Source organism: Mytilus trossulus, chromosome 2 (genome assembly GCF_036588685.1).
Source record: "Mytilus trossulus isolate FHL-02 chromosome 2, PNRI_Mtr1.1.1.hap1, whole genome shotgun sequence".
NCBI classification, from domain to species: domain Eukaryota; kingdom Metazoa; phylum Mollusca; class Bivalvia; order Mytilida; family Mytilidae; genus Mytilus; species Mytilus trossulus.
The window spans coordinates 85,125,051-85,144,305 of record NC_086374.1 but is presented as its reverse complement, the minus strand read 5'-3'; the positions used below and the strand labels follow the sequence as shown (position 1 = coordinate 85,144,305).

The following is a 19,255-nucleotide window of genomic DNA, read 5'->3' as shown; positions in this document are numbered from 1 at the left end:
TACCTACCCATACTGAAATGGTTCAATTTTTGATATAGGTGTCATGGTTTGGGTTTATATTATTCGATACATTTGTGGAATCTTAAACCGAAATATGTCACATAAGTTGCATTGTAATTCAAACTTTATTGATTAGGATTGCCATTGCCAGTTTTCTTGCAGAAGATCATTGGTTCTCTCCAATATCAGCAAAGATAGAGCAAATAGTGCTGAAAGAGACATTAAACACCAACAATTAATATATCTTTCTGACTGTTTCTTTTTCTTTTGAGCTTAACAATTACAGTCAAATATGTATTTAGCAGTCAATCTTGGGAAGTTTAAAAAGTGTTTACTCAAGAAAGGTGACCTGCAAAAGGAAGGGCTTTGAGATGAAGTCAACGGCGATAAATATTCTCTTCCTTTATTTTGAATTTAAGATAAAGAATATAAAAACACATTCCATATTTCTGTTTCAACCTATAACAAAACCAACCTTAACCCAAATAATCCATACAGTGAAAAAAATTTCCAGGTTCCATAGTTATAATCAACCAATGTGTATTCTAGTGTAACCTCTTCCAATGTCACAGTTAGTTGATAGTTGCATAGATCTAGATCAATACTAGTTTGTACTGTGATATTTAGAATTGGAATATCAGTGCAACAGTATAGAGCTGTACATTTCTCAGGGATATAACAAGATGAATGAATGGAAATATTTTCATCTAACATCAATGCTGATGGGCAATCTGAAAGAAAATTATTTTTTATTAAACATGTAATAAATTGACTTAATTTAGCCATAGAATTCGAATGTAACATATCCTTTAGTTTGCACACCATTGGCTCAAAATAAATTAGATTAATATACAAACGTGAACATGGGCATATTAAAACATATAGGAAAGCATGTTTTGACTCATGTTTTCGAAAGCAAATACAAATCAAATTCACATAAAATGACAATATTATTAAATCAAAATAAGGTCTATGGAAATGATATGTGATAAGACTAAAAACTAAAGCAATAGCAATTGCAATGGTCTTTAACTAACCAATAGGTCAGAGACCACAATTATTTCGTAGTGCATTTCTTTTAAAACATAAATGAAATTTTTTTAAATCCCACCAGTGCTTTCTCAATGAAATTTTTACAGTGTGTTGTACTACTTTTGGGACACATTATATCAAAATAAGAAACTCCAAATATGGACAATGTTATGTTTAGGGCGTCTTGAAATCTTTTGACAGCTTCCGAAATGCTAATTTTTACCTTTTTCAGCTGGACCAAATCACAATTTTCCTTTTAAATTCTGAAACAAAATTTTTTTAACAGTGTAGTTTCACACCCTTTCTTGCAATTTGAGGCATTAAACATGGGGAAATAAATTTGAAAGGGGTATAAACGTTAATGGCAAGTAACCCACTGTCAACACTATGGACTAAATTTGTGAACAACAAATATCAAGGGAAGACAATTGTGGTCTCGGACCAATATTTGTTTCCTTTCAACTGGCCTAATCATAAACATTGACACTTGTGAAGCCACTGTCCCAAGAAACGATTATTTTTTACTGCTTCATCATATTTAAAGCGAGACATAAAACTGATCATTATTCATAAAAAAAAATTTTTAAACATAATACATTGCAGGGAAAATTTTAAACTCATATATACTATCTTCAAACATATTTATTCTTTTTCTAAAGCTCACTTAAGTAGAAGAGTGGGCTAAATTTAAATCCAAAGATTTTTTTAATAATTTGTCACAATGTAGTTTACATTGATCATTCTTTTTTCCAAATTTTATAAAAAGTATGGCTTTATTTCATGCTTCAGGTTGTGCAATTGTCAGATATTGTATAGATTATGCAAGGGAAAACACAATTTTGTGTGATGAAAAGAAAACTGCATAATGGGATTTTAATATAAAATAGAAGATATAGCTCTAATAATATATTTTCAGATGAGAAAAAGAAACTAGAGGCTGTTGCTCACCTTGGTCTATGTGAATATTAAACAAAGGAAGCAGATGGATTCAAGACAAAATTGTATTTTGGTGATGGTGATGTGTTTGTACATCTTACTTTACTGAACCTTCTTGCTGCTTACAATTATTTCTATCGAGATCAAATGAACTTATCCCCGTAGTTTCAGTGGAAAAATGTTGATAAAAATTTACAAATTTTATGACAAATGGTTAAAAATTGACTATAATGGGCAATAACTCATAAAGGGGTCAACTGACCATTTTGATCATGTTGAATTATTTGTAAATCTTACTTTGCTGAACGTTATTGCTGTTTACAGTTTATCTCTATCTATAATAATATTCAAGATAATAACCAAAAACAGTAATTTTTCCTTAAAATTATCAATTCAGGGGCAGCAACCCAACACTGAGTTATCCGATTCATCTGAAAATTATCAGGCAAATAGATCTTGACCTGACTAGCAATTTTACCCAGTCAAATTTGCTCTAAATGCTTTGGTTTTGAGTTATAAGCCAAAAACTGCATTTTACCCCTATGTTCTATTTTTAGCCATGTCGGCCATCTTGGTTGATTGGCCGGGTAACGCCACACATTTTTTAAACTAGATACCCTAATAATGATTGTGGCCAAGTTTGATTTATTTAGGCCCAGTAGTTTCAGAGGAGAAGATTTTTGTAAAAGATTACTAAGATTTACGAAAAATGGTTAAAAAATTGACTATAAAGGGCAATTACTCCTAAAGGGGTCAACTGACCATTTCAGTCATATTGACTTATTTGTAAATCTTACTTTGCTGAACATTATTGCTGTTTACAGTTTATCTCTATCTAAAATAGTATTCAATATAAGCCAAAAAATGCATTTTACCCCTATGTTCTATTTTTAGCCATGGCGGCCATTTTGGTTGATTTGCCGGGTCACCCCACACATTTTTTAAACTAGATACCCCAATCATGGTTGTGGCCAAGTTTGGTTTAATTCAGCTCAGTAGTTTCAGAGGAGAAGATTTTTGTAAAAGTTAACAACGAAGGACGACGACGACGGACGACGGACACCAAGTGATGAGAAAAGCTCACTTGGCCCTGATGGCCAGGTGAGCTAAAAAGGGATAACCAGACCCATTTTCTTCTACATATTAAATTAAATAGGAAAGTTCACAACACATTCAATTTAACAGTTACTTTATCTGAGTTATCTCCCCTTATGCAGCATAAAGTTGAGAAAAAAAATGAATCAAACAAAAATATTCAAATACAGCAATTATCATATTAAATATGTTTCCATTTTTTTTGGCTTGTGCTGAAGCAGACAGCTTTTTATCTATATGAATGGATATGCATGTACCATTTAACCATCCTTTACTATTAACAGTATAGGGTGTGCTGTGTCTGTCACAAGATGGAGACTTCAAGTACTGAGATACACCAAGACTTTCAAGCACTTCTGATACAGCCATCTGATTTAACCAAGTCAATCCATTGTCTAACATATATTTAGAGATGGAAAAGTCTGAAATTAATGTAGAAGTACTGTAAATTTAGAAATTATTGTGAGCATTTATTATTGCAAATGATTGACCACTGGTAAAATATTGAGGAATCTAAGTAATGTGATTGCAAAAATTCTATGAAGGAAATTAAAATCACTACTAAAATTGTGAATTTTCCTTTCCATTTAACAATTAGCAACAAATCACTTGGACTTGTAATCATCATAGTAATTAAGTAGATATTTTTTTCTTCTGAATGAATTTAGAGCCAAGTAGAGTTTGCTCCTTTTAGATTTTTTTTTAATGATTTGATGGATTGTTTAATATAGAAGATTTCCTTATTTGAAAATATTTATACATTTCTTAATAACAGGTTTTTAAACTTGAAGCTAAATTATATGTAGAATGAGGGACAAATAATATATTTTGATAAATACCTTTTTGAAAAATTATAACCTTAGAACATAACGTGAGGATACCCAAATTGCTCCAGTTTTTTCACCTACATTTATTTCAAATCCAGAAAAAAAATCTATTCTGTTGTTGCTCCATGCAATTTGAGTGTATAGACCTTAAAGAGACAACAGATTCTAAACATGCTATTTTTGTTATCTGGGACTATTATATTACTTTGTGGTCCTAGTTTGTAAACTTCAATTCAATAAAATACAAGTAACTACTTATTTAATTAATCTAACAAAAATTTTAAAGAACTCACCACTTATTTTAAATCCTTTATTCCAGTTACACACCGATTTAGGTACTCTATTTTTATCAAGGATGATAAATTCTTGACATTCCCCATTGGATTCCCAGCATACACTGATGATCATAGAAATGGCATATTGTTGTTCAGCAAAAAAGTCATCAACTAGGTACCTTAAAAATTACATAATAAAACAATATATATGAATAACAAGAATGTGTCCAAAGGACACGGATGACCCACTTGCACTATCCTTTTCAATGTTCCATGGACCATGAAATTGGGTAATAATATAATTTGGCATTAAAATTAGAAAGATCATACTATAGGGAACATATGTACTAAGTTTCAAGTTGATTGGACTTCAGCTTCATCAAAAACTACCTTGACCAAAGACTTTAACCTGAAACTCCCACTTTCATTTTCTATGTTCAGTGGACCATGAAATTGGAGTCAAAAGTCTAATTTGGCTTTAAAATTAAAAAGATCATATCATAAGCAACAAGTGTACTAAGTTTCAAGTTGATTGGACTTCAGCTTCATCAAAAACTCTCTTGACCAAAAACTTTAACCTAAACGGACGAACAGACGGACGCATGGACGGACGGACGAACGGAGCCACAGACCAGAAAACATAATACCCCTCTACTATCATAGGTGGGGCATAAAAATGAAGCCACAGTAGTTGAGATTGATAATTTATACGGAATATTTAGAAAGAAATGGATCATCAAAGAGAACTTGTCATCATATCTACAGGTATTATCAAAAATATTAATCATGAGTTGGTTGTTGTAACATACAAACCTAATCTTCAGTACTCCATACAAGTCCATCTTTTCCCATTCACCCCACTTATAACTATCCAACAAAATATTCATCTCCAATCTTTCTATTCCAAACTTAATCATATAGTTGCATGGCTCAAAGTTCACAAAAAAGTACAAAGATCGGTCAATAAATTCCATGTCAAGACAGCACTTGACGCTATTACAATCATCAGCTAAGTAACATGTTACAACAGATGTATCAAGAATTGGCAAAGATATGGAAGTTGACTTGCAATCTGTAAAAAAAATATTCATGTGTTGAGAAAGCTAAGTAATTCTATTCAATTTGATCAAGGTCAAGGAATAAATACAGTAAATGGTATATTTCACATATTTTGGTAAATGTTGCATAAAACTTTGGCTCATTGATCTATAACAGAAAATTAAAAAAAAAATATACTTCTATCTCTTTTATTTTCTGAAATATTACTGATAGAATTTTCCTAAATATGTGAACATTTTTATAGAAAGTACATAAAATTGATAAAATATGTTCATAAATTTGCCTAAAATGATCACATCTTCAATTTGAAATCTATAAATTTTCTTGAAAAATTATATGTTGTTGATGCATCAGGTTTTCTTTAAGCAGTGTTTTATCTTATTGATGAAGGCCAGAAGGATAAAAAAAAACTACCCATTTTCTAGTTTTAGCCATGGCGGCTATCTTGGTTGGTTGGCCAAGTCACACCACACATTTTTAAAATAGATACCCCAATGATGATTGTGGCCAAGTTTGGTTAAATTTGGCCCAGTAGTTTCAGAGGAGAAGATTTTTGTAAAAGTTTACAAAATTTTGAAGTTTTTGGTTATTATCTTGAATAATATTATAGATAGAGACAAACTGTAAGCAGCAATAATGTTCAGCAAAATAAGATCTACAAGTAAGTCAACATGAACAAAATTGTTAATTGACCCCTTAAGGAGTTATGGCCCTTCATAGTCAATTTTCAACAATTTTCTTACTTAGTTTTTGTAAATTTTTAGAAATATTTTCGACTGTAATAACTGGGCCAAGTTCATTATAGATAGAGATAATTATAGTAACAAGAATATTCAGTAAAGTAAGATCTACAAACACATCACCATCTCAAAACTCAATTTTGTCATGAATTTATCTGTGTCCATTGTTTAATATGCACAAAGACCAAGGTGAGCGACACAGGCTCTTGAGATAGTTTAATGTTGTCCCTTACCTGTACTCCATCCCTGGTACTGAGCTGCAAATACTGAGTTGGGATCATGTCTGCTGCATTGTTTCTCTCTTAGAAAAGATGCTAACCCAAGTGTATCCATTAGTACTAATATTTCATTTGTAGACAGTTTTTCCAGTGGATTAATCTGCATATCACTGTACCATTCTGATAAAGACCAGTCTGCAGTAACAAATACAACATTATCATTAGTTGTGCAAATTGTTAGCTTGTGTTAACATTTACTCCTTGGTTTTGTAGCATTGTACTCTGATCAACCGTGTTACAAATTCACTGAATCTGAATCTTGAGGATTATATGCCTAATTTAGTTCTTTGTACATCAAAATTGAAGTTTAAGATTATACCATTGGTTATGTATTCAATATTTAGCACATTGTTAACAAATCATTATGTTTTGGTGTACATTTTGGAAAATAATAACCAGAATGCATTCTGATATGACAAATTACACAGGTATCAAATACCTGTTTATCTGTTACAGCATATGGATTGATTGATTTGTTGATTGATTGTGGTTTAACACCACTTTCAACATTACTGGCTATTTCGTGGCAGAAAAACTGACTATCCTTGTCAATTGGTCAAGAGCAACTGCCCCATGCAGGATTTAAACTCTCACCCTCAGTGTTGACAGGCTAGAGATACAATATATGGACTATTTGACACTGGGACCTCCAACACTCCCCCCCCCCCTTTACCTCTCCCCCTGAATATTTACAGTACTAACTTGCATTCAAAAATCCTTTAGTCAAACCACAATGTATCTTTGGTATTTTTGCATTTGAAAAAATTGTTGCCTCCAAAGTACAAGGACCTCCATCATTGAAACAGACTTGGAAATCCAAATCTATGTAGTATAGTGACAATCCCTTGAAGTCTGTAATTTTGTAACTGTTAAAAAAAACACATATATATTCAAACATTTAAAAAAAAATTATATAGGTTAGTTTCCTATGATTTTTTTAAAACATATTTATTTTATTTTACTGTATAAAGAATGTAAATTTAACAGAAGTTAATAAAATTCTCTAATTTTTGTGCTATTTTCACATTTCCTGACCGGCGTGAGAAAAATATTTCTCCTCACTAGTGAAAAATCTGTTCTCAGCAAATTATTAGTCAAAATTTGATTATAAACGTCTATATGTTTTGTTTTCTTCTGAATTTTCGTGTTGTGATGTCATGAAAAAAGACGACCATGCCTGATGACGTCGCATATAAAAAACACAAGTTTCTTAAATTTTTTGAAAAAGAAGGATAAAAATCATTAGAGAAACAGATTTCTACCCTATAACTCATGTATTACAATATTTCTCCACTTTCAACAGTTAAATTTTAGTTATTTAAGGAGCTCAGCAAGCCTTGTGCTTTAAATAATAAAATTTAACTGTCTCAAGTTGAGAAATATCGTAAAACACTTGTTGCAGTGTAGGAATCTATATTTCCACTATCAATAACTGATAGATATTGCTTTCCATCAAGGATTTGAAGGTAAATTTACAAGATTTTTGGATTAATTTTTATTTGAGTTTCATCAATTCCATCTATTCTGTATACAGAACAAAGAAACAAATACAAGTAATAATTTGACAAGAGATGTTTTCAATAAAGAAAAAAAGTGTTACCTTATTTATATAGCTTGTTCACAAACCAAAGAACAAAATAGAAAATCTTTTTTTTTCATGTAAAAAAAATCATCATTTATCAAATAAATCTTCATAAAACAGTTACCGTATTCGGCCGTGTATAGTACGCATTTATGTATAGTCCGCACCCCCCTTTACATCCCCTTAAAATCGAGAAAAAAAGTTTTGTAAAAAAAAAAAAAAAAAAAAAAAATTATTGTAAAAGTCTAGTTCACTGTAAAAATACATTGAAAGAGACCTATAATTCTCCATGTATTTTAATTTTATAAAAAAAAATAATTAAGTTTTATTTATTTCATAAAAAATTGAAATGGTAGAACTTTTCATCAGGTAATTAATATTTAATAATTTTATATAAGTAGTTATTAATCAAAGAGATTCATTTTAAAATCAACATTTGTCTAAGTATTTCCAAGCTGATATATAATATAACAAAAATTATATGAATATTATGGAACAAAAGAAAAAAGAGATCAAACATTTATCTAAATTAATTAGCAGTAATCAAAATTTTAAAACTATTTAATCTTATATAATCTTTTCCGTGATCATGTTGTTTTATTGCCTGGGATTATAATATTTAACACCTGTCAAAACATGACATCATTAATTAATTGCTACACACCCATACTTAATCCTTAATTACCTCTCTTGATTACCTATGCAGGATGTCACACCTTTACTTTTAATAATCAATTTTGAAAAGAAAAGTTAAAAAATCAATTTTGAAAAGAAAAGTTAAAAAAGAATAAAAGAATAAGAATAAAATGAAGTTAATACAATAAACGTCTCCAATATACATTGTTAATGCAGAAAAAAAGAAATTGAAAAAAAAAAAAAAAAAATTTTTTTTAATAAATTTCGAAAACCGTCTATAGTTGTGTATAGTCCGCACCCCTTGTACAAACTACATATTTAATGAAAAAAAGTGCGGACTATACATGCCCAAATACGGTATATGTGCTTGGGTCAGTAATTTAAATCATTTTATAATTATTGCGCACCCTATTGAACCTTTCCATAGATTCACCTGATAGTTACCTGTCCATTTAAACTTTTGGCAGTTCTATTGTCCCATCTAACAAATACAACAGGTATTGTTCTCTGTATAGTTTATTCACTCAGACCTTTAAATTTCTTCTAACTGAAATCTATCACTCATTGATTAATCCACCTGAGTAAAAAGTTTATCTGCTAAACTGGTAGAAATTACATGTTGACTTTTAGTATTAAAACTGTATATGAGTTTGAATGTAGTATATTTTCAAACTGTTGAATGTAAACACTGATTCAAACATTTAATAAAAGTTGATTTCTGAAAAAAATCAACATTATTCCTATTTCCAAAAAAAAATTGATAAAAAAACCCTAAAAATGCAATGAAACGGCGATTTTTATATATGAAGGCCTTCTTAAAAGTATTCTATAACTAAACATATACTAAAAGATGCAAATTTTCATACGAACAATACTTTTTTTTTTTAAACAAACTTTTTAGGGTTAAATTATTATCTATTTTGAACAGATTGAAAAAATTATAATACATGTTTAATAAACATGAAATCACAGGCATTTTTTTTTTTATGTGAAACAAGTAATTTCTATCAGTTTAGCAGGTAAACTTTTTACTCTGGTAGATTAATCAATGAGTGATAGATTTCTCTTAGAAGAAATTTAAAGGTCCTGGTGAATAAACTATACAGAGAACAATACCTGTTGTATTTGTTAGATGGGACAATAGAACTGCCAAAAGTTTAAATGGACAGGTAACTTGCAGGTGAATCTATGGAAAGGTTCAATAGGGTGCGCAATAACAACAAAAAACATTATATAATATAATAGGACCCTGACATCAATGGCTTGTCTTGAAAAAAATTATATGTTAATAAAATTATTATAGTATCTTTGAAATAACTTAAAATATGCTTGTATGAATTTTGGCATAATTATTTAAAGCAATTTCCTTAAAAGTAAATTTCTGGAATAAATTAGGGAACCATATACCTTAGTTCAATGACTTTTCCAATATGGAACTGTTTTTGGACTCCAAACTCAAAGTCCATCAGGAAAAATTCATACTGGTATTTTTCTATGCCAATATTTAGTCTATAATTGCATGGGTCAATAGTTAAGAAGATATTTATGTTTCTATTGATGAATTCAACATTTGCACAACAACTTAATCCAGTACAAGTGTCATCAAGATAGCAAAGTACTGAATCTGGAAGATCGCTGAGACTCATGTCTGATGCACAATCTGAAAATAATGAAGTTAATATAAATTTTTAATGAAAATTTAATTACTTCTACTGGTGAGTACCATTTCTCATGCAAACAATGCATAATATTTTTCTTTGATATCAAATTACAGAAACGCAGTATGAAAGTATGCTTGTATTATCTGAAATATCTAAAGCAATTTCAAATTAATTTACAAGAATTTATATATATGCACATCACATCCATTTTTTTAATAAAGTGCCAAGTAACAATAGTGAAATAAATACATGTCTTTATGAAAAGAAATTATTCCGAAGCAAAATAAAATATTGAAGTGAAATTATCAAGATAAGTTTTTCTTATGTAAAATCATGCCAAAAAGAAAAGAAAAAAACATAAGAAACTGTGAGCTACTGCTCACTGATGATACCCGCCCTCAGTAAACAGGAAGTGGTTGAGTGATGAATTTGAAAATACATCACGCAGTATAGCTGACTTATATAAATCCTAAAAACCAATTTTCAGAAATTCTTGTACTGTAGTTCCTGAGAAAAAATTGACTAAAGTTTTCAACTTGGCTTTCATTTGTAAAATTATACAATGTTCGGTAAACATGAAGTTGTTGAGTGATGAATCTGACAATTCATCACATGGTATAGCTGACTTATTTAAACCCAGAAACCCAATTTCAGAAGCCCTTGTTATGTAGTTTCTAAGAAAGATGAGACAAAAAATATTCATAGGACGGACAGACAGACAGACAGACAGTACAAGGACTGACAGATGGAGGGACAGAGGTAAAACAGTAAACCCTGACTTTATTAAAATGGGGTATAATTACCTGAATTCCATCCATGGTTATTTGTAAACTTGTATTTATCAGCTGATTGGTCGCATGAAGGGTTCAAGAGGTAACTAGCTATGTCCAGATCTTCCATTAGTTGAGATGCAAGGACTGATGGTAAAACCTTCAAAGAGCTACTTAGTCCATTATTACTCATCCAGCTATCTATTTGAAAATCTGAAAAGAACAAGATGTATTGTGAGCTATTTCTCACTTATCCCCTTGCTGACAAAATATTTTTTTTGTTGGCAAACTGGAAGTAGAATATTAAAAGAACTGAAAACATAACTCTGTGTATGACATCACTAGATGGAAACCATGAACAAAACCCAAAGCACAAAATAACACTTTAGATTTGTTGATGAGATGAAAGCAGGGTACTAAAAATAAATACAAAGAAGTGGGTTAGAAAATTGTGTACCATGATTGAAAAATATATCTTTTGAAATGAAAAATTCTATTCATATGGTCCTATAATTGAAAATAACTTTAAAGGATTTTTTTTTTTTAAATGATTGTTTGCCATTATAATAATTATCTCAGTTAGAGATTAGAATTAGATGTTTTACATTACTTGCCTGGGATAACAAAACGGTTAGACCAGGAACAAGGCTGTTTTGGTATCCGTACACTATCCAATATGTCAAAATTGTATATACAGTCGCCATATGTCTCGAAACAAACACTGATCTTGGCATCAAAGAGATAGATCTTTTCAACTGTTATTTCTTCTATTCTAAATCTTAAATAAAATAATTTCTCCTTATTATCATTCATATGTTTATCAAGAAATCAACTTTATAATGATAATGCCTTATCTGTTATAATCATCATAGAATTGTTTTTTAAAAGTGTGTGCTAAATCGTGCCATTTAGCATTGGTAATATCCATGCATCAAATTTTTTGCTTTACAATGTCCATTCTTCATACATGTGATGGACTGTGAAATTCAGATCAGGAGATTGTGAAATTTTGGTCAGGAGATAAGGACTCATATCAGGAGGTTTTTTATCGACATAATTTTTGTCCTAAACGTAAGAGTGTGATGTTTTAAAATTGTATTTTAAAGTGTTTTTTCTTCAACTTTCCATCCAAATCTAGATATAGGAAGATGTGGTGTGAGTGCCAATGAGACAACTCTCCATCCAAATATTTTCGAAATAATTATTCAAGATCAAATTTCCGATGCATTTCTGGAATTTGAATGTTTAATTTTTAGTATACTTTGATGAAATATAATTAAGTACTTACTTGAGCCTAAACAGGTTGCCCAGAGATATTGTTTTCCATGTATTAAGAGTGTAGTCAAACAATGATTCATTGATTACAAGATTTTCAATTCCAATACTGAGTTTATAGGCACATGCATCCAAAAACACATGTGTTTCAAATGTTGTTTGGAGCAGAGATACCTCTACACAACACTGTAAACCTGTACAGTAACTTGGCAGACGACAGCTAGCATAAACTGGTAAGGTTGGCACTGAAATATCTGCTGAGCATTCTGAAATAGTAGTATAGAATTATTTTAGTATTTCATATTTTTCTTTTGATAGACTGTTTCCTGAAAACAGTTCAGAGTTTAACATAATTTTATTCAAATACTACCTAAAAACACCATAACAGCAGCTGTTAATCTGAATAAAATCCTAAATCACCACAAGTCAAAATAAGTTGTGGATTAATTTAACAAAGGCTATCAAAGGTCTATCATCCAGACAAAATAATAACCAAAGTGCTTGTAAGCATCAAGGGTAAAGATTGCGTCACTTTAATGACAGTGGGAAGTAAAATTAAATATTACATTGGTTGTTGTTGATTTGACAGCAATTCTAGACAAAGGAAGATAAATCCAATGAGTCTTAAAGATGACTTTAGCAATGACATCATTTATATTTTTAGAATAGATATTAGATTCCTGCACCTTGCAAAAGTTATGCAATTTTCTTGACAAGTGTAACATGAATAAATTTCTGGAAATGATCATGGATAGGATGTATAGAACATTATGATCAATGCACTATATTTTGTGTATCAAAAAAAGGTAGTGATAAGTCTTGGGAGATTTAGATATCAAGTTAGTCCCATAAGGTTTTGATTGCATTTCATGCAATCTTTACCTAAAAACAAGTAATTAGCTGTCAAATTGATAGCAAACCAGGTTTTCTATATTTTGAAGGTAACCTTTGTTAAGGAGGCTTGAGGGTATAAAAAGTTCAGCAAAACTTTTCTCTTTGATAATTTTCCAAATATCTTAATTATTATAGTTTCATAGAGTTAAAAATAATGAAGAGAACTTTAAGAGCATTGCTGAAATACATAAAAGAATATTCATTATATATACCAATTAATCAAAGAATCCATTTTTAGGCAAAAACATAACAAACAAATAAATAATGTGGAAATAACGGCCACAGTTCACTTAGAATGACGAGGTCTGACATGATTACAGAATGCCGACATGCTAGTTTTAACTGACAAATCTGTGCACCATTGGTAGCAATGGATGCTCAAGTTCCTCCAGGTTAAATTCTTAAGAGAACGAGGGTTATGATCCCCAAATACGTCTGGTCTTATTCGCATCACCCCCTGGTTTCAGGGGAGTAAAGATTAACATTTTTTATATTATAAAACACTGAATACATAGGCCATACTATGTATGATTAACAGTCAAGCTCGAACTGGTACCAATTCAGAACCGGCCACTCAGGGTAGACATGAGATGTTCTCAACAGAACTTCCTGCAGTACCGCAGGAAAGTAAAAACCTAATATGATCCGACGTACAATTACGGGAAACGATCATAACCCCTTAACCCTTTAACGTTCCTACCGGTCAATCTGATCGTTAAGCTAAATTTGTGGCGGAGTAGTTTGCATGAAGTTTGGTATCATTGACAATTTTTGACGTACATATGTGGTTGTGGGCTCAAATTAAAGATCAGTATACCACCAACTTGATTTTTTGTGTCTGAAACCAAAAAAATGCAATGCATTATGTCAATTTGCCCTATATTGACAAGAATATTTTTGGGGAAAACTGTTTTATTTTTATTTTTAAATAGAATATTTTCACAAAATGTCACAAGACAAATTGTTGCTGTTTTTTGTTTGAAAATGACAATTTTGATAACTGTGCCGTGATCATTTATAAGAATACTATCAAAACTGTAAGTAAAACCCATACACATACAAAAAAACTGATTCAAAGAGTATCAACACTGAAACAAACTCAAATTACAAGGAATTTTCATGTTTTGTTTTGTCAATTTTTATAGCAAAAGAGATGAGAACATCTAAAATGTGTTAAAAATTGTTAGCCAAATCGGAATAGCAATAACAAATCTTTGTTTCTTTAGTGTCTGGTTATGAGGATGTTGAATATCGTATCGCTAAGGTATAGAAATAGTGACATATGGACGAAAAAACGAACATTTCTGAATAACTTTCTTACAAATTTGCTTGAAAAAATAATAATTTTCAAAAACTAGCTTCTTAAGAAAAAGAAGTTGGATTATGTTCTCCCAAAATTAATTTCAAGTCTTACAGAGAAGGTGACTTATATGCTTAAATTTCATAAGATTTGTTAATGGTATCTGTGGCTCAGTGGAAAGATGCACAGTCTTACACCCGGATGATTGCGTGTTCAAACCTCACTGCCGGAGGATGAAAAGCTAAATTCCTATATTAAATTTAACTTAACTTAACTTTACTTTCAATTTCAATAAAGACAACTGAAATACATGATTACATCAAAAACAAAAATTTCCTAAAGACTCATTCTGTAAGCAGTTATGAATAGTACATCTTTAACATAAACTTGGGCCATTTATTTGACTATGACAAAAATTCTCAAAAAATCCACTATTTTTCGGGGTTTCGAGTCTTGATATTTCTACCAATCAGAGAGGTTTTGCATCTTTCTGTATAAAATTTTCACCGATAACGTTTCCGAAAGTCTTCATGCATTAATTTAACACTAAAACTATGTTCTATTTTTGTCACTAAACGTCTGTAAAACCGCTTTTCTGCTTGAATTGTACATTTTTGTCACTTTAGTTCAGCATGTCACGTGACTTTTGAGAGATATCACGTGACCAAAGTAAGAATTATTTTCCTTAAATCAAGTTTTCCTGAAACCTTGGTCAATTATCTATCAGATGAGTCTAACTTGTCCTTTGAGTGAGCTTTTTAATCGAAATGTGCAATTGATTGAAAACAGATACCCTTTATTCGGGAAGAAAAGGTAAAAATCCTTGAATGTTAAAGGGTTAATCTTGCAACTTGAGTGTGTCTATACACACTCATCAGAATCCCCCTCCCCCTTTCCCCCAACCTAAAGGTCCATTTAGGTGAACTAGCTAAGAAGGCATTATTCTTTGTTAATATGTTGAATCTTAGACAATCTTTTTGAAACTTTTACATATCTACAAGATTGGCTAGTGCAATGTAATGCTGACGAGGGCGGGAAACAAGAACCGGATCTGAATGAGGCAATAATCATTTCTCTTTAATTAAATTGGTTTATCTTATAAATGAGATAAACCGTATTATTCAACAAATGTTCACAGAAATATTTACCTGAAGTATTCCAACCTTGAATGTTAGTACAGTATATGGATTTTGCACATTTAGGATCTTGCAGATATCCAGAAATTCCCAACTGATGAAACAACAAGTCTACTGCAAACCCTGGTAAATTCCTACCAATTTCCAAGTCATGGTGCTGTAACCAGTTTGTCAGTGAAAAATCTTAAATGAGAAAACAAACAAGTGAAACTGCGAGCTACTGCTCACTGATGATACCCCCGTCGCAAGTGGATAATATTAATAGTGTAAGAATATGCAAGTGTTCGGTAAACAGGAAGTTGTCAAGTGATGAATCTGAAAACGCATCACACAGTATAGCTGACTTACATAAATCCTGAAACCAAATTTCAGAAATCCTTGTATTGTAGTTCCTGAGAAAAATGTGACGAAAATTTTCAACTTGGCTATCATGTGTAAAATCATACAAGTGTTCGGTAAACAGGAAGTTGTCAAGTGATGAATCTGAAAACACATCACACAGTATAGCTGACTAATATAAATCCTGAAACCAAATTTCAGAAATCCTTGTATTGTAGTTCCTTAGAAAAATGTGACGAAAATTTTCAACTTGGCTATCATGTGTAAAATCATACAAGTGTTCGGTAAACAGGAAGTTGTCAAGTGATGAATCTGAAAACGCATCACAGGGTATGGCTGACATATATAAATGTTGATACCAAATTACAGAAAGGGTGGATGTGTAGTTCCTGAGAAAAATGTGACAAAAGTTTCATGGGACGGACTGAGGGACGGACGGACTGACGGACTGACGGACGGACTGACGGACTGACGGACGGACTGACGGACTGACAGACTGACAGACAGAGGTAAAAAAGTATACCCCCCTTTTTTAAAGCGGGGGTATAATTTAAAGCAGGGGTATAATTAGCAACTTTTACTTTTGTTGTAACTGACTTTAATGTCAAAAAGAATGTACATGTAGGCATGCTAAGCAATAACATTGCAGCATTTGGGATATAATTCTAACAAACAAACAAAATACAATCACATTTGAAATATATATTTTCAATACTTTTTCTTTTCAACATTTGTATATGTCAAGTAGTAAAACTTTGCTTGCCTAATTTTATCCCTCTTTATCACCAACTTTCTACTGTGAGTCATATGTAGAAACATGACATAGACCTATTGTTATTAACTACTTAAAGACAACTGTGAAATTTTGAAGAAGTTAAATTGTTTCTAAAAAAAAGATATTATTCTGTAATCTTAAAACAATTTTTTTTTCCAATTGTCTCTCGTGTAGTTAAAATTTAAAATTTGTTTGCGGTTACTTTTTTCAATGAACTTAATCCTTTAAATGATATTCTTACCTTTTATGAGAAATCCCTCATCATAGTCACAAAGAGGTTTGGTAAGTTTTGCATCCTTCAGTATTATTTGCTGAAGAAAACATCCACTTGATTCAAAACATAAACTCATGTTGATATTAGCAACATATGTTCTTTCACTAAGAAATTCATAGAACTGGTAGCTAAAATATATAAAACAATCAATGATGAATAACTTTTTCACAACCTGCAAAAATTAACATCATCAATTTCTATATAAAACAATCATTGTATAATAAGTATAAGTTTAGGGGGGAATATGTCTTTCCTCCTTCTTTAAGTTGTTGGATTGCTGTCCCATTGATAAATAAATAATGTCTTCAATTCAAACAACATATAAATACATGACTTCTCTTGAAATGATTTTTACTGTGCGTATTATTATACGTTTACTTTTCTAAATTTGCTAGAGGTATAGGGGGAGGGTTGAGATTTCAAGAAACATGTTTAACCCCACTGCATTTTTGTGCCTGTCCCAAGTCAGGAGCCTCTGGCCTTTGTTAGTCCAAGTATGATTTTTAATTTAAGTTTCTTTTATATATTTTGGAGTTTAATATGATGTACACTATCATTGAACTAGTACACATTCTTGTTTAGGGGCCAGCTGTAGCACACCTCTGGTTGCGGCATTTTCTCTCTGTATTGAAGACCCATAGGTGGACTTCAGCTGTTTTCCTCTCTTTAGAAAGGTTGTTGGCTCTTTGACACATTTCCCATTTCCATTCTCAATTTTATCACTGATTACTAATACATGATGATTTCTATCACTGATTACTAATACATGATGATTTCTATCACTGATTATTAATACATGATGATTTCTATCACTGATTACTAATACATGATGATTTCTATCACTGATTACTAATACATGATGATTTCTATCACTGATTACTAATACATGATGATTTCTATCACTGATTACTAATACATGATGATTTCTATCACTGATTACTAATACATGATGATTTCTATCACTGATTACTAATACATGATGATTTCTATCACTGATTACTAATACATGATGATTTCTATCACTGATTACTAATGCATGATGGAAACCATCATTGATTACTTACTAATGTTGATTACAATCACTGATTACTTACTTATGCTGATACCTGAATGATTACATACTTATGTTGATCACTATCACTGCTTACTTATTCTTTCTGATCACTATAACTGACTACTAACTAATGTTGATGACTATCAGATAACTTACTCATGATGATTACAATCACTGATTACTTACTTATACTGACTTCTACCACTGATAACTTACTAATATTGTTTACTATCAGATTACTTACTGATGTTGATTAGAAACACAGATTACTAACTAATATTGATTACTATCACTGACAACTTTCTTATAACTAATTATTACTATTGATTACCATCAGATTTTTATTACTTACTCAATTTTTAGAAGTCCCAAGAAGGAAAATGTTTCCACTGTTCCAAATCCCATACTTATGATTGATACAGTTCTTTTCAGGTTCTCAATTCCAAATGTGAATTTGTTGTTACAGGTATCCAGCATAAAATAAAAATTGAGAGCAAGTCCAAGTTTTTCTACATCTAAGCAACAATCTATTGCTGTACAACTGTTCGTCATGTGACAAGACAGACCCGACTGGAGTGATGGTAATTCCTCGTTTATTCCTTCACATTCTATTGAAAATATACAATTGAATATTATATAATGCATGGAAGAGAGCCTAAGAAAAGCCAAATGGTTCATGAAAGATTTTTTTTCACAAAATGAAGCATTTAAATAAAAAAAATTCTTAAACGTTCAAGCTAGGAGAAAAAACAAGAATGTGTCCCTAGTACACATATGCCCCAGAGGCACTATTATTTTCTATGTTCAGTGGTCTGTGAAATTGGGGTCAGAACTCTAATTTGGCATTAGGATTAGAACGATCATATCATAGGGAACATGTGTAAGTAGTTTCAAGTTGATTGGACTTTAACTTCATCAAAAACTACCTTGACAAAAAACTTTAACCTGAAATGTTATAGACAGAGGGATGAAAGGATGAACAGAAGGAAGAACCGATGGGGGATAAAAAGAGGCAGTTTCAACAATTGTTGAACGTTGTTGAATGTTGTTGTTTGTGATTCAATCAAATTTCACATGTTTCTTAAGTAACGAAAATACATGTTGTCTGATATTATAATTGTAGGTCTTACGCACCATTACTTATGTTCCATCTATTGCGCTTCAGGGGTACATAGGGGTCTGTGTTGCTGTCACACTGTGGATCTTTTATATATGTTCTTAGTCCCATTTCTTCCATCAACTGTGTCACCACAAAAGCATCAAGTGTTTGTTTGTTATCATATTTGGCATCAACCAGCCATTGATTCAATGAAAATT

The 19,255-nt window shown here is 31.2% G+C and overlaps 1 protein-coding gene across 1 annotated transcript in view; it reads right to left on the bottom strand.

Annotated features, from left to right (window-relative positions):
- Positions 1–19,255, bottom strand: part of LOC134706043 (uncharacterized) — a 109,045-nt gene that overhangs the window by 39,530 nt on the left and 50,260 nt on the right. Inside the window, exons 50-63 of the mRNA XM_063564752.1 lie at positions 19,079–19,255; positions 18,291–18,546; positions 16,852–17,012; positions 15,509–15,679; positions 12,180–12,432; positions 11,506–11,669; positions 10,925–11,104; positions 9,868–10,120; positions 6,945–7,108; positions 6,198–6,377; positions 4,979–5,237; positions 4,184–4,344; positions 3,321–3,485; positions 476–731 (exon numbers count right to left, since the gene is read on the bottom strand). Of these exons, the coding sequence (XP_063420822.1) occupies positions 476–731; positions 3,321–3,485; positions 4,184–4,344; positions 4,979–5,237; positions 6,198–6,377; positions 6,945–7,108; positions 9,868–10,120; positions 10,925–11,104; positions 11,506–11,669; positions 12,180–12,432; positions 15,509–15,679; positions 16,852–17,012; positions 18,291–18,546; positions 19,079–19,255 (2,800 nt within the window). The remainder of the gene's footprint in view (positions 1–475; positions 732–3,320; positions 3,486–4,183; positions 4,345–4,978; positions 5,238–6,197; positions 6,378–6,944; positions 7,109–9,867; positions 10,121–10,924; positions 11,105–11,505; positions 11,670–12,179; positions 12,433–15,508; positions 15,680–16,851; positions 17,013–18,290; positions 18,547–19,078) is intronic.